At 37.9% G+C, this 23,565-nt stretch overlaps 1 protein-coding gene across 3 annotated transcripts; it reads left to right on the plus strand.

Moving 5' to 3' along the window:
• Positions 1–3,751: 3,751 nt before the first annotated feature.
• On the plus strand, positions 3,752–23,565 carry AKIRIN2 (akirin 2). 3 transcript variants are annotated; one of them, XM_021693165.1, is made up of 5 exons: positions 3,752–4,565; positions 20,160–20,303; positions 21,869–22,018; positions 22,932–23,003; positions 23,258–23,565. In XM_021693165.1, exons 1-5 carry the CDS (start codon positions 4,331–4,333, stop codon positions 23,266–23,268), a joined length of 612 nt encoding a protein of 203 aa, XP_021548840.1. In that variant the 5' UTR covers positions 3,752–4,330; the 3' UTR covers positions 23,269–23,565. The 3 variants fall into 3 exon arrangements, with proteins under 3 accessions (XP_021548840.1, XP_044773253.1, XP_044773252.1); XM_044917318.1 differs by having other exon boundaries at positions 3,752–4,459; positions 4,490–4,565; positions 22,932–23,565; XM_044917317.1 differs by having other exon boundaries at positions 22,932–23,565.

Genomic DNA, 23,565 nt, shown 5'->3' on the forward strand with positions numbered 1-23,565 from the left:
CTATACAATTAGAAATCAGCCTCCGATGGAGAAGAGGTTAAAGCTAGATATAAGAGAATTTGCAGTTGCATTTTAACCGCAAGATTTTGGATGTTGATCCTGAAAATCTCTAGGAAGAATGAAATAGATACTGATTTGGCTCGAGGATTTTACAGTTAATCATGCCTTGGAGCTGGGGACTAGTCTAGGTGACCTCTTGAAATCGCTCACAGATATATGGTTTTGATTACTCTAGGACTATCCAATCAACTCAAAATAATGGCCACATCCAAAATAATGAAACCAAAGTAATATTAGCCATATGTACAATGGAAAAACATGTATTCTAGTGTGTATTCCAAATACGGTTCTTAGAAGAGGTTCCGGCCAGCCTGCAAAACCTTATGTAGAAGGAATTACAATGTCTGTTCTTCCCTACTGCACTCATTTACACAATGATTAAACAATTTTTTTTTTTTTTGCTGTAGGCAATGCTTGTTCTGAATATAGATTTGAAGTGACTCCTGAATTAGAACTGCTATTCCTAAAGCTGAGCCTACGATTACTCAAACTCAGCATGCAAAGTCAGCAAACACCTCTCCACACCTTAACATATTTGCATTTATCTTTATTTGACAACAGAAAAATTGTTTGAAAATGATTTATGGTATAAAAAAGATCTTCAGGCTCAGGATGATGATATTTTATGTCATCCAGCTATGTCTACATTTACTGGCTTTAGTCAAAGAATGACTCATCAGAATCAGATCCTGGGGAATATTTTGGGAGGTGCTAGAAGAGTCCAATACCAAGCAGAGACCAGCATCTTGGTAAAACAGTTTTTCTTCAGAGGCTTCTGAGATTGTGAAAATCAGGAAATACTTTCTAGATTGTCGCAAAACTATTCTAATTATTTCAAGCCTTTGAGATTTGTTATAGGCCTTTTAGTCACAACAAGAGCAATTTTGGTCTGTGTAAGTCGCTGGAGCCATTAGCTGTACTATATATTTAGATTCATGCGACCTGATTCAACTTATTAATGTGTTAAATATAGTTTTCCTCTTGATCAACAAAATACGTATTTACTTCTAAACCAAGTTAAGACTTAAGGGTTTTCAAGTATTGTTTTTATTTTTAATTTTAGCCTAAGAAATTTTTTAAAGTTTTTTTTTTTTTTCTTCAACCCCTTTTTTCTACCCTGAAAGGGTTGCTACATTTTAGTGGACATCTATCTTAAGAGACAAGGATAATGTAGGCTACTGGGAGAATAGGGTGATTAAAAAATGTTTATTGAAGAAACATTCAATAGGTATCTGTTGAAGTGTGCAAGTTACTATACTCTTGGCAAGGAACTAACACAGTGGTGGGAGAAGCAGTTTCATGAACAGAGAATTATATTGCGACGTGGTGAGAGTAATGATGAAGATATGAAGATCGGTTTCTGTCTCTCTGTGAAGCTATAAAACTAACTCAGCCTTGAAGTGTTGGGAGTAGGGGGGAGGGGGGGAGACTTACTATAGGAGTTAATGCCTGGGTTGAGTCTTAAAGCCTAAGTTGCCAGGCAAAAAGTGTGGAGCAGAGAACCTAAGCAAAGACACAGAACTGAATAGGGAAGAATTCCCTTGTTTCTCTTAGCTTCTGAACAGGCTCCTTAGTCACTGGTAGTAGAGGAGGCTGCCCCAGCCCTGCCACTGTTTAATAATAACAGAGAGCCCTTTGCAGTTATGCTGTGCAGTGGTGATTGCATGGGCAGCTATTAGGACTACAATGTCAAGTTTACCAGATATCCCCTACCACCTTTACATTAAACTCCTCATTTTCTGGGCAGTGCAGGGTAACACAAATGATAACCACAACCCCCTGTATTATAGGTTTCCTAGGGCTGCTGTTGCCAAGTACCACAGACCAGACAGCTTGAACAGCAGAAATGTATTGTCTCAGTTCAGGAGGCTAGAACTCTGAGACTGAGGAATCTGCAGTATTGGTTCCTTCTGTGGACTGTGAGAAAGAATCTGTTCCATGCTTCTCTCCTAGCTTCTGGTGATTTGCTGGCAATCTTTGGCTTTCTTTGGTTCATAGACGCATCTTCAGGTTCACATGGTGTTCTGCCTGTTTCCAAATTTCCCCTTTTTATTAGGGTGCCAGTTATATTAGGGGCCTGCCCTACTCCAGTATGGCCTCATCTTAACTAGTTATGTCTGAAATTACCCTTTTTCCAAATATGGACACATTGGGAGATACCTGGGATTAGAACATATGAATTTTGAAAAGACAAAGTTCAATTCCTAACAGTCCCTTTTCAATGTAAGTTCTATAACTCAAGGTAAAATCTTAATTTCATAAAATATTTATCAGAAATATAAATGCTTTGTTATTTGCTTCCCACAGCTTAATCTATCTTTTCCTACTCATTTACATAAAATATGTATATTCTGTTAATTTCATATCATAAATTTTGTTTCATGGTGTTTAGAATTTAGCAAAAATTTACCTATTAGGTGTCAGAGATAAGCTGTTGTTTCATTAAATGCTGATCATTTTCAAAAAAATATTTCCCAAACAATATATCTTAAAATAAAATTAATGTAGCTTAGGCGATGTAGGCGCACATCGCCTCCGCTTCGGGGACGCCGGGCATTAAAATTAGACACAATATGATTAGGACTGCTGATCTTTAAGGTGTTGAACAATTCAATAAAACAGGAATATATTAAACTGTCAAAAATGACAGGAATAATAGACAAAATGGTATAAAAGATCTTTTAGTTACTGAATAAATGACAGGAATAAATAAGCACTGGAAGCCTGTATGTGATATCCATAATCATTTGATAATATGGCATTCATACAGATAACTAGTTTTGTATTGGACTGATAGTTTCCGTGGGCAAAAGATTGGTGACAATTTTTTACATTATTAATGCTGTATTTGATTTTTATTTTAGGTACCTGAATAACAGTACAACTTTTACAAAAAATTTTTTGCTTATAAAATGGGTTCATTACTCTCCTAGACATTTCATTAACGGTTTTTTATTTAATTTTTACAGTTCACAAGATATACTATACTACAATATTCAACAGATAATACAATTTCTGCTATCACTCGCTTTTTATCCAAAGCGAAACAATTTGGTTCTGTACATCTTTCAAATCTATTCATTTGCAGGATAAAGCTGGTTTTGCAGAATTTAATAAATGAATGCAAGAAGCTACCTGGGAAGGGCAAAGCATCCAGTTCATTCAAGGATCCTGTAATCTGATACTATTACTGTTCTCCCTTGCAGTCCTAAATAGGTTCCATAATCTTATTTCCTAGCCCCTCATTATGACAGGTTTTGTTTTTAGCACTCTTATTACCGAAATTAATCTGACTTGGACTGTTAGGTTGGCTAAGTTTTCTATTTCCCATTTGTTAAATCACTGTGGGAATGGTATCAGGACAACTATGTCCTGAATTTTAAAGGTCTTTTAAGCCTGTTTTCTGCATCGGCTGGCTTTCCTCTCTCCCACTCACAGCCTCTTCTTTTTTCTCTTGCTTAGTTCCTTTTACACGCAAGCTGTGTAGGGGATTTAAATTCCAACCCGGAACTCGGAATGGCGCGCCTTGAATGACGGGAGTCGTAGTTTTCGTGACTCCACCTCAATCGCTTTTCACGCCGATTCCCTTCCACAGTGAAAAACTACAACTCCCAGAATGCGCCTATGGGGGGCGTGTCCACCCCTGTGCGCACGCGCCCTGAGGCCGCAGAATTTGAATCGGCGGCGTTGTTATTGACGCCATATTGGGGCCGGCGGCGGGTGGAATAGTCGTACAGTGGAGGGGGAAGCGGCTGGACGTGACCGCTTGAGCTCCTCCTGCCGCCGCCACCTCGCAATCTCTCCGCATCGACCGCCACTCTCAAGCTTCTGACCTTACTCGGGCGTATTAGTAGCCGCGTTCCAGCCTCATACCTCACGGGGCTGGTATCGACTTTCGAAGGGAACCGGTCTCAGCGCAGGAGCGCCTCAGGCGCGGCGCAAAGCTCGAACGGACGGCGGGGGCGGCCGGAGCCTCTCCCGGGGGAGCTGTGCCTGAGGAGGCGGAAGAGCCCCCCTGACGCGGCTGTCGTGAGCGGCCGCCACCGCCCCTCCCGCTCTCGCTCGGGCCGGCCGGGCCACTGCCCCTGCCGCGGAGGGAGCGGCGGCGGCGGCTCTTATCTCCTCACTGGCGCTCCACCACCCGCCTTTCTGCTCTTGAGCCCGTCGGTTAGGTTCTCCTCGAGTCCCCGCTCTCCCCCACTTCCCTCACCCTCCCCTCCCGTCACCCTTCCCCGACCCCACCCGAGCCCGGTCCTCGGCTGCCCCGGCCATGGCGTGCGGAGCCACTCTGAAAAGGACTCTGGATTTCGACCCGCTGCTGAGCCCGGCGTCCCCGAAGCGGAGGCGATGTGCGCCATTGTCGGCGCCCACCTCGGCTGCTGCTTCTCCGTCGTCGGCGGCCGCCGCCACCGCCGCCTCCTTCTCGGCTGCCGCCGCCTCACCGCAGAAGTATCTCCGAATGGAGCCGTCCCCCTTTGGCGACGTCTCCTCCCGCCTCACCACAGGTGGGACTCGGCCCCGCAGCCGCCGGGGTGGGCTAGAGAACGGGGGTCCCGGGACGCGGAACGCGGCCCCAGGGGTGGGGGTGCCGGACTGGTCCTCCTCCTTAGCAAAGTAGTAGAGCGACCACATTTCTTTTAGTTAGGTCCTCCAGCCTCGGCGACACAATAGAAATGGCCTGATGTCAAGGGGGTGGGGGAGTCGGGAGGTGGGGAGGGTAGGGGCTGTGTCTTGCCGGCTATTGTGGAGAAGAGGAAGATCCTTTTCTTTGGGCTGAATGACTGGAATTGAGTGTTTCCGTAGTCTGGAGAGCCCCAGCGGAAATGATCAGAGAGGGTGATATTCATAAATTTAGGCGAGAGAAGGGTAACATTTCACCCGAATCTCGATGTCTGTCTCCCTGAATCGATTGGTTGCAGCTATTAACTGTGGGACTGGGTGGTTTGAGGCGAGGCGGCAGCCCCTCCTCCAGTTCAGACATGGCTGATTTTAGTACAGAGGGGGTGGGGGGTGGGGTGGATGTCACTGGGGCGAGATCTAGGCCTGTCATTAATCACCCACAAGAACGCCACTTTGGCTGAGTCAAGACCTGTTTCCCTAGCAGGGTCAACAACAAAGAAAATGCTCTTCCCGAGTACTGTAATATGATCATCCTATACGTCTAGACCCTGAGAAACTTGAACTTTTAATGAAAAGCGAATTGTATTGAAAATTGGGCCTGAGTAGTTGCTTTTAGTTGGAGGTGCTCTATTTCTCCTCAACAGAGTATGTTGGGGGAGAACAGCTTAGGCCTTAAGAATAATAAAGAAATCAACCCAAGATTCTAAGGGACTTAAGACTGTCTTTGCTTTTCATCTTGAAACATTTCCTGAAAGTGACTATGGGCAAATGCCTTTTGGCTGCTTTGTACTGCATGTGTATGCCCAATTTTTTCTGTACTTTGAAAATCCTTGTGTGCCCCTGGCACAGTCCTAGGATAGGCTTTTGTGGACTGGTAGTGTAAATCTCTTGTGTGTGTATAGCATGCAAAGGTTTCATTTTTTTTTTTTTTTTTTTTTTTTAAAGATTTTATTTATTTATTTGAGACAGAGAGAATGAGAGAGACAGAGAGCACATGAGAGGGGGAAGGGTCAGAGGGAGAAGCAGGCTCCCTGCCGAGCAGGGAGCCCGATGCGGGACTCGATCCCGGGACTCCAGGATCATGACCTGAGCCGAAGGCAGTCGCTTAACCAACTGAGCCACCCAGGCGCCCGCAAAGGTTTCATATTTAAGCCTTTGGTAATATCATCTGCAGACAAAGCCTTTTCATAGTTTAAGTGTATTGTTATTAACTTTTCAAAAACTGTGAGCAATATATACCTCTATATTTGGTAACTTCATTTGGAATTGTTTTGTTCAAGTCAGGTTTTTAAATATCCTTCCTCAGATTTTTAGGGACACCCTCAAATGCCTAGGCTACCATTTCTGCTACTAAGTATTTGACCTCACTTAAGGATATACTGTTTTAGAGTTGTAGTGGGTTTTCAGAGGAATTCTCAGATAATTTTATTTAGTAACTATACCTAAACTTCCTTGTATGTAAAGGCATTCACTGATTTGCTGTTAGGCTTTGCATTAAAAAAGAAACAATCAGTGTTGAGAATGTGCTGGTGATTAACATTATTTTTAGAGTTTGTCTTTTTAGTCAAATGGTATCATTTGAAAATTGAAATGATACCCAGGAATCTGTACTTAACAACAAATAAGGCCACTTAAAAATAGCCCTGGCTAACTAGCCATAAATTTCAGTGGAGCTGGTGAATTAATACAATGTTGGGTTTGAGAGTTAAAGTATATGTCAATGCTGCAATAGTCTCGAGCATATATGGTAAACCAGCCAGGAGCTATAATACTTGTTTTCACTTTAAAGGGAACTTATTCAGAAAGAATTGTGATCCTTTACAAATTTGTCGTTTCATTGATGCATTTGTAGCATTGGTTAATGCAGTTGGCTCCACACTGTCTCAAATTGTAGTTGAATGGACAAAAATTTAGTAAAATGACTGGAGTTACTGAAATTGTTTAAGCCTGATGTTTCACATTCACGTTTTACAAAATATTGCTGTCTTCTCTTCTTCAGGGTGTTTTTGACATCTACTCTGGAAGTTTGATCATATCCTGAACTCTTAAAATCACACCCTAATTAATAATTTTGAGTCTGCTAAAAGAGAATTTAGTTTTTTCAGCTGACTTGAATATTAACAGAAAAAGTTGAAAAGCCGTTGAAATTGCTTAAGTTTTGAATTGTAAAATTTATCTTTTTTACTGTAATTTTGAATAATATTCTACATGTAATTTAATTTGGCTTTGTTTTTAGATGGCCAGCTTGGGCAGGCTCCTGTGTGGTTTTGTAGTAATGTTGTCATAATGGGAGCTGCAGTGTTGTGCAGGTATCAAAGACCTTTTCAGTTTTCTTGTCCCCAGTCTTGGAAATAATTTTTCCAAGCACTTAATTTTTAGATTTTTGTTTTAACAGTGGTAATTCTCAAACTTTACAAGAGTGAATATCTGTATATCTTTGGCTGAAATAAGTAGCTAGGTGGAAATGGAAGGTGATTTACAAAGCTGAGATCGACTGGGACTCTGTGGAAACTTTGTTTTCCTTTCATTTCTGTGAGTTCAAGTATAATTTAAACAATTTAGAACTAGAGTATTGAAGTGAATTTTTTTCAGAGCATGCATATAATTTATTGTTTTATCATCGTTCTTTTCTGGTACTTACATAGTGTGTTTTGACCTGTAGCTGAAATCACGTTGTGACTTTACTAGTTTCAGGAACTGAACTGAACCCCTAGTTTATTTTAGTCATCCCAGGAAGGTGATTCCAAAGTTTGACTTGATGACTATTTAAATAATTTAAATCTGTATTTTTCAAACTGTTGCAGCTTAAAGCCAGAAAAAAGGAAAGGGCTGGCAAAAAAAAAAGTTTTATTGGAACACAGCCATGATCATTCTTTTTTTTTTTTTCCCCTTAAAGTATGGTCCATTGCAGGCTACAACTGCAAAGCTAGTATTTGTGACAGAGACTCTATTTTCCCACAGCTCAAGTATTTACTGTCTGATCCTTTACAGAAAAAGTGTGTCCACCCCAGCTCTAGGATGTTAGCAGTAAGGTTTATAATACCCAGGATATGAAAAAGGAAAAGTGAATGGGGGAGGGTGGGTAGACTGGTTGGGAAAATGAATACTTCTACCAGTAGCTGCATCAGTACTCACCCTGGTAAGTTAGTTGAAAACAGATTCAGAGTGTTCTGTATACTTCTCCATTGGGTTTTGAAACATCTCAGAATATTATCATCTCTTAGCCAGAGATTGTCATAACATTCCCAAGAACAAAATTATTTTAATAAAACTGAGATATCATATAACAAGACACTGTGTCAGTCAAATCAAACACATTATTTTTCATAATTGTGTACCGAATGAGAGGTTTGGTGAAGAGCTCCTCTTGTGGATGTCAATGCTTTGGGAGTTTTCTAGGCACTTTTTTACACATTGTTTAGGTCTTGTTACCATTGCTCCAGTCTGCCTTAGCAATTGAGTTGGATGAAGAGTTAAATTCCTTTGTAAGAACTCATTGTATTTGCTGGAAACTTGCCATTAAAAATGGAAATTGCAGCTTGTGAATGGGGAAGGGTTTACAGGAACTTAGATTGTTCAGTAGACATTGATGCATGCCTGCAAACGGAGACACCAGCTGGCTTAAATGAAGTATAAACGGTTCTAGGCAAACAAATGAGATGTCTGTTGGAGGAGGCAGCATTTCACTTCAGATGTCATTTATATTGAGCCAGAAGTGTTTTTAATATTTTGTGGTTATTTAGACAGCTGTTAAATTGCTTCTAGTTTCTTAGTGGATTTGGCAAATAGACTGTTTTTAATGGTCTTTGTACTTCAAATTTTAAACCTGATATTTTACTTAGGACCTTATGTAACTGTAGTTATTTCATATTTCTATGGATTATGCATTTAAGAATCGTGTGAGTTTATGACCTTTAAAAGCAGAGCACAGTTGTATTCATTACTGAGCTATTTATTCTGTTTTGAAAGTAGAAAAATAAAGCCAAACTTGAGCACAGAAACACATAAGGTAAACATGACTAGGTCAGGAAGCGGTTAGCCCTTCTTTAGTTATAGATGCTAATAGTTACCATGGTTGCCACAGAAATAATCTGAGATGTGAAATATTTCTTTAGTTCTTGAATGGCTTTACAGGAAAAAAAAAATATACTGTGTAAATAGTCAGATCTTTTACTAAGTGTTTGATGGACCCAGGAAGACACAATGGTAGAAAATCATTTCTGTTTTAAAAGGTTGTGAATAAAAGATTCAGTGGAAATGCCAGTATTTGCGTATTTTTTCTAATTGAAAACAAACTCTTGATTCTCCCTCCACTTAAAGAATACAGAATGATAATATGGGTTAAGTTTGGACCTCTTGGATAGGTGGTTCATGAAACTAGATAAAAGTATTGGGGTTCTGGTCTTTTTAAATACCTATAACTAATTAACCAGCAAGTTGTGGTCCCCGCAGTCTTTGCATTAACACTGTGCTAGTATTGTTGACTCACAGATGTTCTCTATGCATATGTGAAACCACAGCGAATTTCTTGCCTTTGAAAAAGTGTGAAGGGTGGAATACTTGTTCAAGCCTATATGAACCAGTGTGGCATCTGCAGATGGTAAAGAAGTCTTTAACAAATGAATGTAGTTCAAGAGATTCATCCTTAATTTTATTGCTCAGCTTACCAATGTTTCTCAGCTTTCTAAACACATCTGGGAAATGTGATCTACCAATATCAGTCTTGTAGCAAAGACTCTTAACAGGAATTGCCCCCTGATTTTGAGGGGTTATGGTGGGTTATATGGGACTTGTATAGTTTGAAAGTAACCCCAGAGGTATTCTTATCTGCCATACCTTCCCTCTTAATGTCTTATCACAAAATTTTAAGATATTAAATTTATTTGTTGAATTAATCAAGCCTTGGCATTTCCCAAGGTTCTTAAGAGATGCTGAAGTTAAAAAAAAAAAAAAGTAATTTCCTTTCTACCCCTTATTCTGTACCAGTTTTTCTTTTTACATTGTTTTATGACAATATAGCCACAATATGTGTGACAGCATGTTTTAAAGAAAAGATTGTGACTCAAACAAATGAGTAGTAATAAGAAATGCAGCAATTAGTTTTAAGACTGAATAATACTTTTTCTGGTATTTATTTTGGGCCTTTTTTTTTTTAAAGATTTTATTTATTTGACAGAGAACACAGCAAGAGAGGTAGCACAAGCAGGGGGAGTGGGAGAAGGAGAAGCATGCTTCCCGCGGAGCAGGGAGCCCCATGTGGAGCTCCATCCCAGGACCCTGGGACCATGACCTGAGTCGAAGGCAGACGCTTAACGACTGAGCCACCCAGGCACCCCTATTTGGGGCCTTCTGATTAGAATTTTGCAGTTTGCCAGATTGTGTCATCTTTGTGATGGTAGGGGGTTTTTTTGTTGGTAGTGGTTTTTAACCTTCCAGCATTAGAAAGACAGCTCATAATATGCTTGTAGTTTGTCTTGGGGGTTATAACTTACTTTCCTCCTCCCTTTAAAAATCATTAAGTCATTAGTTTTTGTTAAATGTCATAGGCAGATCATCCTGAAATGAACTAGTGCTTCGCAACATTTTGATTACTAAAATTATCTTTCCATTAATACGTCTTTTGGGTTTGACTTAATTTTTAGTTTCTAGGTCTATTCATGTACCTGGTTTTTCTCAACATTATTAAAAATCTAAATATTTACTGTAGAAGTCACTTGTTCATGCTTTTATGAACCTCATTTGAGTTCCAGATACTGGTTAAGCAAAGAGACAGTCTCTCAAGGGATGGATAGAACCACCACTGTGGATACTTTATTAGCTAGCTAAACTTGAATAAAGATACTGTAATCTTTATGTTTTATCAGTATTATCTATTTTAATTCCTTGTGGACATTCATCTACCTAAGTATATCCACCTTTGGCAGCGTAAGTATTGAAATTGATTTACTGATTAAATCACACTATTACTACTTTGAAACCTTAAAGTGATTTTTTTTTTTTAAGGTGAGAATTGAAGCTTGTTTATTGGCTGTTTCTGAAATTGTCTTAGTATATGATGTATATTCTGACTTTAGTTTAGCATTCATTTTCATTTCCATTAATGTTAGAAACCTCCCTCCAAAAAGCAAACTAAAGGTTGGCCGGGGGGGGGGGGAACCCAGAAGAGTTGATTTTGTTTTGTTTCTTTTAAAAAAAAAAAATAGTACTATTGAACTGATCTAGCAATTGAAAAATAGGATGTAGAGAGGGAGGAGGGGTGCCTGGGTAGCACAGTTGGTTAAGCGTCTGACTCTTGGTTTTGTCTCAGGTCCTGATCTCAGGGTCGTGAGATTAAGCCCGGTCCCCACTGCCTGCCTGGCTCAGTGCTTGAGATCCCTCTCCCTCTCCTCCCCTCCCAACCCCCCGCTAAAATAAATAACTAAATCTTTTAAAAAAAAAATGTAGAGTGGAATTTGAAAAATTGCAGAAAGCCAATTTTTCAAACATTATTGTTCCTAAACTTTGCCTTTTAATTTTTCTAGAGAATTGCCTTGTTCCTGTTACTAAAATAAAATTCTCTGAAAGAAAAACTCTTCTAAGTGATATAATTGGCTAAAAGTACAGGAAGTTTTAGGTTGATGTGACAGAACAGGGGAACCTGATGTTCACTGTAACAACCATCCTTGGTCCAAGGTGAAATGGTACATTATCAGAGGCTGGCACTGTTGTAATCAGTCCTATATGTGTGGCAATGCTGACCTACCAATTTAGAATAATTCTCCCTTTTAAAATATCAGCTAACATTTCTGGTTAGATAAAGATGCCTGTCCTAAGAGGAGGCAGTTTAGAGATGTTGAAGTATCCCTTATATAAATACTTGAATGTGACATGAAGACTTTGAAATAATTATTCTCGCCAATGATCACAGTTTTAGGGCTCTGGGTAGATGAGAATTATGCACTGCTTTGGTTACTATTATCTTAACAGAGTTTGAAGTTTCAGGGTATGAAGTATCAATAATACATAGTAGTAATTGACATCCTGGTTTTTAAAAATTAGCTTTCCTCCTTGTGGTTTATTGTAATTTAGGTACTTGTGGAATACCAGCTAGGTACTGTAGTAATATAATACTGGGGAGGGCAGTAGATGCTGAGCTTAAGCCCTGATGTCAGGCTTGGCTCTGCTTTGTTCCAGCTGTATGACCTTTCAGAAGACATTGAAGCAAAGCCACATTTTCTTCATCTGTAAAATAATGCACATGATGATAGTAATATCTGCCTCTTAGGATGGTTGTGAGGATTAAGAGCATTTCCTGTCCCTAAGTGCTAGAGAGTCACAGTGGGGCAGCCTCAAATGGGACTTTTTATACTGTCCAGCAGTCCTGCCATTTCAGTGAATAACCATGCCTTCTACTTCACAGATAAAATAAGAGCCATCTAATGGCAGCTTCTTCATTTTTCCCAGTACCAACACCACCAATATTTGTGCCTATTCTGTTTTCCTTTTAATATTACTGAGGAAGTTTAAATGAGATAATTAAAGCACTTTACACAGTGAGAGAAGAATTCCCCTTCTCCAAGGGAACCTTACCCTCTTGATTATTTTTCTCTTTCAACTGGACCTTTGCTTTTGGCTTTAAATATTGTCAAGACTTCCATTGTAAAATAACAAAACATCCTCGTTTTTCTCCAGCAGTCATCCAGATTCTTCCACTTGAAAAACAAATTCAGAGAGTTTTCAAATAGCTCTTGTCAAGTCACCAGTGATTTCTGTGGCTTATAATCAATCCTCATTTTGTTTGACCTTACAGCATTTATACTGTTCTCCCACTCACTTCTTTTTGAAATAACTTTTTTCCTTCTGTGACAGCACTTTTCTTCCACTTCTGGTTGCTGTTCTCATCTGGCCATTAAACTTAGGAGTTCCTTAGGTTCTAGATTCAGCTGCAGTCCTCTAGCTTAATAGCTCCATAAGCAATCACATGCATGCTCCTGACTTTATTTTTCACTTACAGATGAAGCTCTAATTTATTTATTTAGTTCAGATCACTCCTTTCAATTCTGGTCATGGTGAGTTTGGACCTTTTATTGTTTTATCTTCCCAGAAGCCATTCCTCCCCCAGAAATCAGGATTTTTGTGAAATGTGAATTTTAAATATTCACAGCTAATTTACAAAATATATGGGATAAACAAAAGATGTCTGTGGACTTCCAAACACTACCTTCTGGTATGAAAGATAGTCTAAATTGCTTTTTTAAAGCAGATGTAATAGAAAAGTAAATGCATTTGTTCACGGTCAGTCACATAACATGAATTTCATATTTTAAGGAAGATGTTTTAGGAAAAATGAATCAATATGTTTCCTGTAATGAATAAGTTTAATTTGATTTACAATCAAGTTTAAATTGATTTATAGAATATTTTCCTGCTAGAGAGGGGCATGTCTAATTTTGAACTACAAAAGCCATGCAGGTTCGGATGGCAAATATTTTTGTACTTGAAATAGTCTGTTACTGCTTTTTTTCTTCCCTCTATTTCCCAGAATGTCCAATAATAAATAAACCAACCACTTCACTTTTTAATTGCCACAGTAGGGGAGTTATTATTTTAAGGAGGGGATAGAAATATAAATGCCCATAGTTCCCAGGCAAGTAATATAAATGAGTGAAGTGAACTACATGGGAATTAGTGAATTCCAGCCTTGCTGCTGATCTGCAGCATCACCTGGAAACACAGTAGAAGTGCAGAATTCCAGGCTCCATCCCTCACAGTCTACATTTTAACAAAATCCCTGGGTGGTGTTGGATGCATTAAAGTGTTAGAAGCATTTGAGAATTTCTGCCTGAAAGGTAGCAGCCACTCTTCAGCTGAATTTTGTACATAGTCCGGTTTTCCTCTCTTAACAGTAGCCAGAAATCTGACTTTTAATTAAAATCATGAACTTTTTAAATGTTGGCATAAATTCACACTTCTTTTAAAGAAGAAGCTTTTCAGGCCAGATATGTCTTTGGGCTCAGTTTATCCTGTGTATCATCAGTTTGCAACTCTGGTTTCCAGGTAAGTTATAGCTTACCGCTTGTGTGTGTGTGTGTGTGTGTGTGTTGCTTTTAATAAGTACTTGTAGGACATGGGTTTGTTCTTCAACTTGATCATGATGCCTAGAGTCCTCAAGGAGTCAGTTCTCTGTCCTTCTGGACCTTACCTTGTTTTCATGGCCATGGTTAACTGTAATAGAAGCTGGACTTTTTTGCCATGGCATTAGATGTTTTCTGTAGCATGTATATTTTGGGTTTTGGATTTTGGATGGTTCAATATCTCCTTTCTCTTCCCTGTTTACTGCTTTTTTGGTTTTCCTAGATTGTAAGCTATTTGAGAGAAGATACAGATAGTAAAGAGCTAAACATCAAAAGCAACAAAGCTAACATATCCCTTTAGAATCTGGTGTAATATAAAATATAGAGGTATGAAACAATAATTATTGGATAGCAGGGAGGAACCTCCTGCTGAATGAGCGTTGTTGGACTCCTTGCATCAGTGACTCCCATTGTGCAGTTAATTTGTAAAATTTATACTTATACCTGCAGGGTTTTAACAGATTGAGTCATTTGTTTCAAATAATCGTTGGCTATTATAGTACCAGTGAAATAATAGAATTTGATTGTGATTATGATTTTTCTTCCTCTTGTAGGATATGAGTGAATGCCTCTTTACAGTAAAATATTATATATTGTAAACTTATAATCTAAGCCAGTTGCTTTTGAAGCATTGTAGATAATACCCTAATGTTTACAGCTGTATTATGCTTATTAGGATTCACGTTAATCCAAATAGAAGTTAAAACTCTTAGATACAATTTGACCGTCTTGTGTTAAAATTTGGTTCCAGGTCTCTTTGACCGTAGTAGTAATTTTAAAGTGAATTAAAAATGTCATCAACTCATTCTTTTTAGTTAGAAAGTTCTTGGCTGAGTAAGAACATTGTCCTTAAGATTTCTTCAAGGAGAACATAAGAACTGTTAGTTTCTGGACAGATATCCTGGGAAAATAATTTATTTACAGATAGGCCTCCATAGCAACTGTTAATTGTGTATGTTTTAATTTATAAAGTAGACATGGCAATGTCTAGTACGTAGTTCAGAAATCTGGATTTTGGTTTGTTACTTTATTTGGGGCAGTTCTTATTTTTAGGTCTTAATGGCTTACTGCAGGTTTTCTGTACTTAATTGTGTACAGGTAGGTTTTACATTTCATATGTGTTCCTGCCTAAAACTGACAAACTTTGAAGATTTATTTTATTAATTATTTTTAAAGATTTTATTTATTTGTCAGAGAGAGGACAAGCAAGGGGAGTGGCAGGCAGAGGAAGAGGGAGAGGCAGGCTCCCTGCTGAGCAAGGAGCCCGATGCAGGAACTTGATCCCAGGACCCTAGGATCATGATCTGAGCCAAAGGCAGACACTTAACCGACTGAGCCATCCAGGCATCCCCATTTTATTTTTAATCCCGTTGTTTGAATTACCTGTTTAGATGAACTTTCACTTTATTTTTTCAAAGATACTCCATAGAGAAATTGGCATGTAAGGGTACAAAAATGTCTTACATTCCTAAACTTAAAACTGTTAATGAGAACTGTTACGTTTGATTTACTAATTATGTCAGTAGGAAAATGGCAAGTCTGTGCAGGTCTGGAGCAAAAGTTTGGCTTCACATGTCACAGATTTTTAGACATCTCATTGACTCTCTCTTGAAAGACATTTGTAGTTGCTTCTAATTCCGTATTCCTCCCTTTGTTCACTTCCATCTTTTTGCTGTTTCTCTTCCCTGTGTCAACTGTTATTTCTTAATCCCATCAACTGCTTTCTTTTTGTATTGACCTTATCGTGCCCAGGCTTTCTTAAGTAATCAGTGGCAACTAAGAAGAGTAAAACAGTTTGGGAGTAGGCTTAATGTTGCCACAAGCCAGGCTTTTTCTTTTCACATTTATGTAGATTTTTTTGCTCAGTTTATTTTTTTAAATATTCCAAAGGAATAAGTGCTGACTCATTGATAATCTCTCACCTGTTAAGGAGGTGGAATTTTGTTGGCAATCTTTATTTGGCAATGAAAATGCCATTAGTCACAGAATTTCCTGATACTGACTTTCACGTAGACCTAGTACAGTGGAAGAAAGTCTTAGTATTTTATGGTAAAAGGAGGATATAGTTTTTAGGATTTTGAAAAGGGATATAACAACCATTTGTGTAGTTTGTTAGGACGATAACTATTTTGCTGTAAGTGATCTGTTGCAAATTCAATCTATACACATAAGCCAAATATGAAGGCTGCATGGGGGGTAGGAGGGATGGGGTGGCTGGGTGATAGACATTGGGGAGGGTATGTGCTATGGTGGGCGCTGTGAATTGTGTAAGACTGTTGAATCACAGATCTGTACCTCTGAAACAAATAATACATTATATGTTTAAAAAAAAAGGGAAGAATGAAGGGGGAGAAATCGGAGGGGGAGACGAACCATGAGAGACTATGGACTCTGAAAAACAAACTGAGGGTTCTAGAGGGGAGGGGGATGGGGGATGGGTTAGCCTGGTGATGGGTATTAAAGAGGGCACATTCTGCATGGAGCACTGGATGTTATGCACAAACAATGAATCATGGAACACTACATCAAAAACTAATGATGTAATGTATGGTGATTAACATAACATAATAATAAAAAAATAAACTGGAATGTGCTACTGATATATATGTGAAGCTTCATTTGACTTTAATGGAGCATAAATTGTGTTGGCAACACAGTGTCAGATACTACATGTACTTGGGATAGAATGTCACTTGCCAGTTTGATTATAGATGGCTAGATTTAAGTAGTTCAAGACTAAGTAGACATAAGAACTTTATTGATGAACAGAAGACCTTCATGCAGCTGGCATAAGAAGTGACTTCAGTCAGCCAGGTATCTAGGTTGAGTTTAGAATGTTAAGTTGTGGAAAATTGAATCTGGGGAAATTTCTTGAGTTAACCTCTCCAAACTGAGATAAATGAATTTGAGGCTTGCAGTTAGCTGAGATCTTGGTCAAGTTAAATTGGATTATTCACTGAATAACATTGTTGATTACACGTTACCAGTATTAGAGCATTTATGCGCAGAGTGAGGCTTACATGACATAGTTGCATCATATTAGGTGTAAAAAAGCATTGCAGGCAATAGCATTCAAAATTATTCAGTTCTTTGGGGCCCCTGGGTGGTTTAGTCGGTTAAGCATCCTACTCTTGATCCTGGCTCAGGTCATGATCTCAGGGTCTTGGGATGGAGCCCCACAGTGCTTGAGGATTCTCTCCCTCTGCCCTCCCCACCCCTCTCCTGCTTGTGCATATGTGTATACGTGTGTTCTCTAAATAAATCTTTTTAAAAATTCTTCAGCTCTTTAATTGACAATATCAAGTTGGCAAAGATGTAGGGCAGCTGGAACTCTCTCATATATTGCTGGTAGGAATGTAAAATGGTACAATTACTCTGGAAGATGGTTTGGCAGTTTAAAGTAAAGCATGCACTTACCACATAATCAGGCCATCCAGTTCCCCTTCTAAGTATTTATCCAAGAGAAATGAAATTTATCCACCTTTAGACTTGTACTTGAATATTCATAGTAGCCTTATTCATAATAGCCCCAAATTGGAAGCAATCCAAATGTCCATTAAAAGATAAGGTGTGTGTGTGTGGACACACACACAATGGAGTACTAATTTAATAAAGAAAGGACTTACTGATTCATGCAACATCATGTATGAATCTCAAAAGCATTTTGCTGAGTGAGAGAACCAGACACAAAAATCTATACTTTGAAAATTTCATATAAATGGAATCATAAAAAGGCAAAAAAATTTTTTCACGTAGTGAAAGATGAATATTGCAGTGGTAATGAAGGTGAGGGTGGTGAATAGGGGCATGAGGGAACTTTTTGGGGTGATAAAGTTCTTTATTATGATTGTGATGGTTTTAAGACCTGTATGTATGCATTTGTGAGAAGCCGCCAAATTGTACATTTAAATTGGTGAGTTTATTTTGTAAATTCTACCTTAAAAATTCCTTAGCTTGTTAGGTCATCTCTTTAAGTATTAGATGGTATGGAAATTTTAAAGTTTTACTACATCTTAATCCTAGGCTAGATCTTGTTTGAGACTTATCAAATGAACAAATTGAGTTTGTTACAGCTATTATTTTGGTACATCATAGTTGCACTTTGATTTTTGTGAATAAAAGGAAGACTAACATAATCTTGAACAGTTGTGGTAATCAAAGAGTAAGTCTCACAAGAGATGTTAAGGTCAAGTTACTCTGAGTCTAGTACGTTTGAAGTCTTGTGAATAAACTTTAGGATGTTTTATGTACATGACCCTTTTTATCAGAATGGTGGTGGCTTTGATCGGAAAGTGATAAATAAGTGAAGCTTGCTGTCAGACCAAAACATCATTACTTTTAAAACCTTTTAGAACATTGCTACTAAAGAGTTGTTATTAAAAAATAAGGATATCTGGGGTGCCTGGGTGGCTCAGATGGTTAAGCGTCTGCCTTCGGCTCAGGTCGTGATCCCAGGGTCCTGGGATAGAGTCCCGCATCGGTCTCCCTGCTCCTTGGGAGCCTGCTTCTCCCTCTGCCTCTCTCTCTCTCTCTGTCTCTCATGAATAAATAAATAAAATCTTTAAAAAGAAAAAAAAGGATATCTGTATTTGTCCTGTTATAGGAAGTTGCAGTAGTTTGGTTTTTTTTTTTTTTTTTTAGATTTTATTTATTTGAGAGAGAATGAGAGAGAGAGAGCACAAGAAGGGGGAGGGTCAGAGGGAGAAGCAGGCACCCTGCTAAGCAGGGAGCCCGATGTGGGACTCGATGGAGGCAGTCGCTTAACCAACTGAGCCACCCAGGCACCCAAATTGCAGTAGTTTTGTTGGACCCCTTATGAATCTTAAGAAACCCATTTTTACCAAGGTGCTTAATGGACAGCCATTTTACTTCACATTGGTAACTTCATTTTTAAATTATAGACTATTTCAAATAAATGGAAAAGGACTGAAAATGACCCTTTTAATATAAACAAATGTTAAGATTCTGAAAAATGTTACAGATAAAGTATCCCTTATACAACTGTCCAGTGTGATTCTTGGTACTTAAGCTGCAGATTCTTGTATATGTAACAGGTTTATTTACCCACAAAATTTACATAAATGGAATCTTCTTCACTGGATGTATCTTTTTGCATCTTGTTTCCTTTTTTCCCCCCTCAGTTAAAATAATGAAATTGGCAGAATCTAGAATGTTTGAGGGGGACTGATTGATGTCCCCTTAGTCTTATCTTTCAAAATCCCTAAAAGTTGTTCTTACTAGAGAAAACAGTATGATGTGAGAAAAGAGATAGTATTAAGTATATATCTAAGAAAACCACCAGTATTTTTTTTAAAAAAGGATTAGTCTCATGTAAATTTTTAGCCTTCAGCCGAGTTTTCATTTTTAAATTAACACATCATTGTAGAATTGATTGCTAAAATTAGACTCCGTTATATTTATAAATCGTTTTATTGCCTGATAATTACCACCTTAATTTTTTGTTTAATTTGCTTTGGATTGGGATTAATAAATTTAGGATGTAGTTTCACATGGATAATCTTATCTAGGAGCTACGGTGGTGGTGAGAAAGTCTGTTTCAAGGGAAGTGGAAACCTCAAGGAGGGATTTTCTAGAGAGCCTAAATGGTAACTATTTTGAATTAGAAAATGAGCCATACTTGCCTAAAGGATATGCTTGATAGGATTTTACCTGTTTGGATGGTTGTGGTTGAAGATAATGGCCCTGTGGTATAGTGGTTCTTATTGAGTACCCGTTATGTACCAATCACTTTACACGGGTTTTTACCCCGAAGATTCAGAACAACACTTTTTGCTGTTAATACTGTAATAGTCACCGGTTCTGTTGAGTTTAATATTAATGGCCATGACCAATTTCATATGTGATAATTTTTTAGTTCCCATCCACTCTGTCATTTTGTTGACCTACTTACTGTCAGTTCTCACTGGTTTGTGCTTGTATATACATAATGCTCCCCACTTCTAATTATTTATGGTCTTTGAGAAGACTGTTTAACAGTTGTGTGTGATGAATAAGTAAGTGGCCTTTGAATTTGGGATTTTTAAGAATCTGAGTGAACTAAAGTGAACTAGAAGCTCACAAGATTCCCTTATCTTTACATTGAACGAAAAACTTAAATTTATCTTTTGTTAATCAGTGCTAAGAAAGAATGGTGTTATAGAATAGCTGAATCCCGGGTGGTGTGTATGTGCTAGTTCCTAATGAGTGCTCCCATTAATGTTGAAACAAATTCCTAGAGAACATCAGTTTTCTAGATATTATTTGAAGAGAATATTTTCAGTGGATTGATTGTACTAAGTAATTGTTGGAAACCCAACCTTTTTTTAAACTTCATAGTTTTCATCTTGCCAAAAATTTTTTTTCTAGAACAAATTCTGTACAACATAAAACAAGAGTATAAACGCATGCAGAAGAGAAGACATTTAGAAACTAGTTTCCAACAGACAGATCCATGTTGTACTTCTGAGGCACAACCACATGCATTTCTCCTCAGTGGACCAGCTTCACCAGGTAATAATAAATTTAATAAGTGAAAGGAAATATTTAATATGGGAAAAGGTGATCAAAGTTGTTTTTAATCACTCAAGCTTCTGTTTTTTCCCCTTGGTTTTTAAAATATTTATACAAATAATTCATGATCTCTTAGAATATGGCACAGAGTAAGTACTTGCTACCTGGATTCTCACTACTCAGAGATGACCACCTGGATATAATATCCCTCAAGTGGACTTCCCCATAAGTGATATGATTTGTAGCCTTCATTAAGAAAAAAATATTAACAATATACCATGTATATTTCTCTGTTAAGTATAGATGTATCTTGCCATGGTTGAATACTATGCTATTTTACGGACTTCCCATAATTATTTAACCATTAATGAAGATAATCAGACTGAATTTTTTGGTATTAAAAGCATTTCCTTGTACATATACCCTCACACACTTGTCCTATTAGGATAGATTCTCAAAGGTGAAAAGTGGCTCTTATCTTTAGTAAAGTTCTCAGCAGAATAGAAAAACATTCAGGGGCTGCTGGCTGGCTCAGTAGATACAGCATTCACCTCTTGATCTCAGGGTTGTGAGCTCGAACTCCACGTTGGGGGTAGAGTTTACTTTAAAAAAAAAAAAATCAAAATCTATAAAATAGACAAAATCCTGCCAGTTGGGGGTGGGGGCAGGTGAGTAAGCGGGTGAAACATTAGGGGAGATGAGGGTAGAGACTAGACTTAAATCAGCAGGAAACTAAGTTCATCATCATTCTTTTAGTCAGTTTACTTAGATCAACTAACTGGCAGCCTCAACTAACAAAGCTAGGAATTTGAAAGTAAAGATAGCCTTCATTGTTGTAGTTAAAGGTGGTATACTTTATCTTGTGATAGACACAGCTCTAACAAGCACAACTAACTGGTCCCTGCCATGCAGATTTCAAAAAGCAAGTGAATAGAGGAATTGGGGGTACCAGGGACAGATACACAGAGTAGGACTATTGATAGCAAATCTGTGTATTTGAATATGTATAAAAATATTTGCAGCAGTGTTAAAATAGATACATGATGTCATAATCCTGAGTTCTCAAAAGATTAATTTCAGATGTTCTTTTCAATAAATGAAGAATGATGTTTTTGGAAAATCAAAGTTCCTTAAGAGGAATGCATTCTGAAGAAATCTTTTATATCAAGTATCACTAGCTTATGATGATAAGTGGCTGTTCGACTAATAATCTTTAAGGACTTAGAACCATAAAATGTAATGTTGAATATTAGCAATATATTCTCCGTATTTATTTTTACCAAGCCGTCTCCTGGCTGTTATCATTAATTAAAAAAACAAAAACTTTGTATCTTGTGCTTTTCTCCAGTCACCTTTAGACTTTTTACCTTATAATCTGATCGCATACATCTTGCTGTTTTTCTAGAGTTGTAAGCTGCTGATAGGATTAAACCTGTTTTAAGACTACTGATAGAAAATGCTTTTATATGAACACTGAAAAAGATCCAAATGAAACATCTTCAGTTAGAAGATACTTTTTATGATGGCTCTAAATCATGTGCTTTTTCTGTTCATGTTATACATAGGGACTTCCTCTGCAACATCCTCACCATTAAAAAAAGAACAGCCCTTATTCACTCTACGGCAGGTTGGGATGATCTGTGAACGTTTGTTGAAAGAACGTGAAGAGAAAGTTCGAGAAGAGTATGAAGAAATACTGAACACAAAACTTGCAGGTATGAGATGAGCTTATTTTAAAGTCTCCCAGAAACTCACTGTAAGAAATGATTATTTCCCACTTGTTCTTAATGTCAATTAAATTACCCTTTCTATCCACTGGTTACAGTATGTTTTCTAAGAACCAGTTGAATTTCAGTTTAAGAAAGGAAATGAACCTTCTTGTAGCTCATGGCCCTCCTTAGTGACCTCAAGAAATTGTATTAGTTAACCAACAGTGTTAACGTGAACTAGATTTTTCCTTTGATATTCCTGTGCTAAAAATTTGACTTTGGCTACTCAATTTGGTTTTGGATTTTTGGACTACATCTTTCATGATAACTTTCCCATCAGTCTAGATACATTTATTGTGTATGGTCAGTTAATTAGGATTTTTTTTCCCCCTGATTTTTAAGCCAGACACTACTGGGTATTGTTAAGTATAAGCTTTTTTATTCTAAAGTTGTTAAATGAAGGTGCTAATATAGGCAAGAGAATTTGCTTAGTATGTAACATCTTTTTCTGTGACATCTCATTAGGTTACATGTGGATGCTTTTCGACATACTTTGTTGTTTTCCTGTTTCCTCTCATTGCAGTAAACTGCCATTCATAGATCACTTACAGTAAACTTTCAGAGTAGAAAGATACTTTTTTATTTCAAACCCTTTACTTTTAATAGGTTAAGAAATAAGCTCCCAGCCTATACATGAGGTCATGTGATTTGGACTAAAATGTAGGTTTCCTGACCAAGTTCTGTTCTTTCATTTGATAACACCACTATTATTATTATTACTACTGAGGTTATGTGTCTGATTCAAAGGGCCAACTTACAATTGTTTCACTGTACATTCCTAGATTTTTCAGTTTATCTGGCTCTGTATTAGAGAGTATGTTTTGCAAATCATGTAATTGATATGTACCTTTATTTATAGAACAATATGATGCATTTGTGAAGTTTACGCATGATCAAATAATGCGACGATATGGAGAACAGCCTGCTAGCTGTAAGTATTTCATCTTTAAACTGAATGCAAACCATCTTTTAAAGAGAAGACATTTATTATAATTATCTACATACTCAAGAGAATTTAACAGAAAATCATGGAGAAAAAGGCTGGAGGAAACAGGCAGTAAAATTTTAGTAAGGTTTACTTTTGGTTACTTAAATACCTAAGGGTAGTGTTGGGGATGAAGATCTGGTATGTCTTTGAATTTTGACCTGGACTTTGCACTAATTTTCCTTTTCCTCCCCCTTTAGATGTTTCATGAATCACGTTTTCTGCATTTGTGGGCTGCCTTGTTCCTTGTTGAGTTGTTGCAAGAGGTCCTAATTATGACATGCAGCAATGCCAATACCCCCCTGTGAATACAGGTTATTTCAAGCTTTCGTCAGTGGCAACCACTCTTAGGCAGCAACTGGTTTTGGAAATTTCCCTGATGTCAGTACCATCTGGATGTGGACCTTTGCTACCTGTATTAATGCCAGTGGCCTCATTTGCTGTATCATTACAATTTGGCTTCTTATATTAATATGTTTGAAAAGGATTAAAGCTGGTATTCTAAGAA

Source organism: Neomonachus schauinslandi, chromosome 8 (assembly GCF_002201575.2).
Source record: "Neomonachus schauinslandi chromosome 8, ASM220157v2, whole genome shotgun sequence".
In the NCBI taxonomy this organism is placed as follows: Eukaryota; Metazoa; Chordata; class Mammalia; order Carnivora; family Phocidae; genus Neomonachus; species Neomonachus schauinslandi.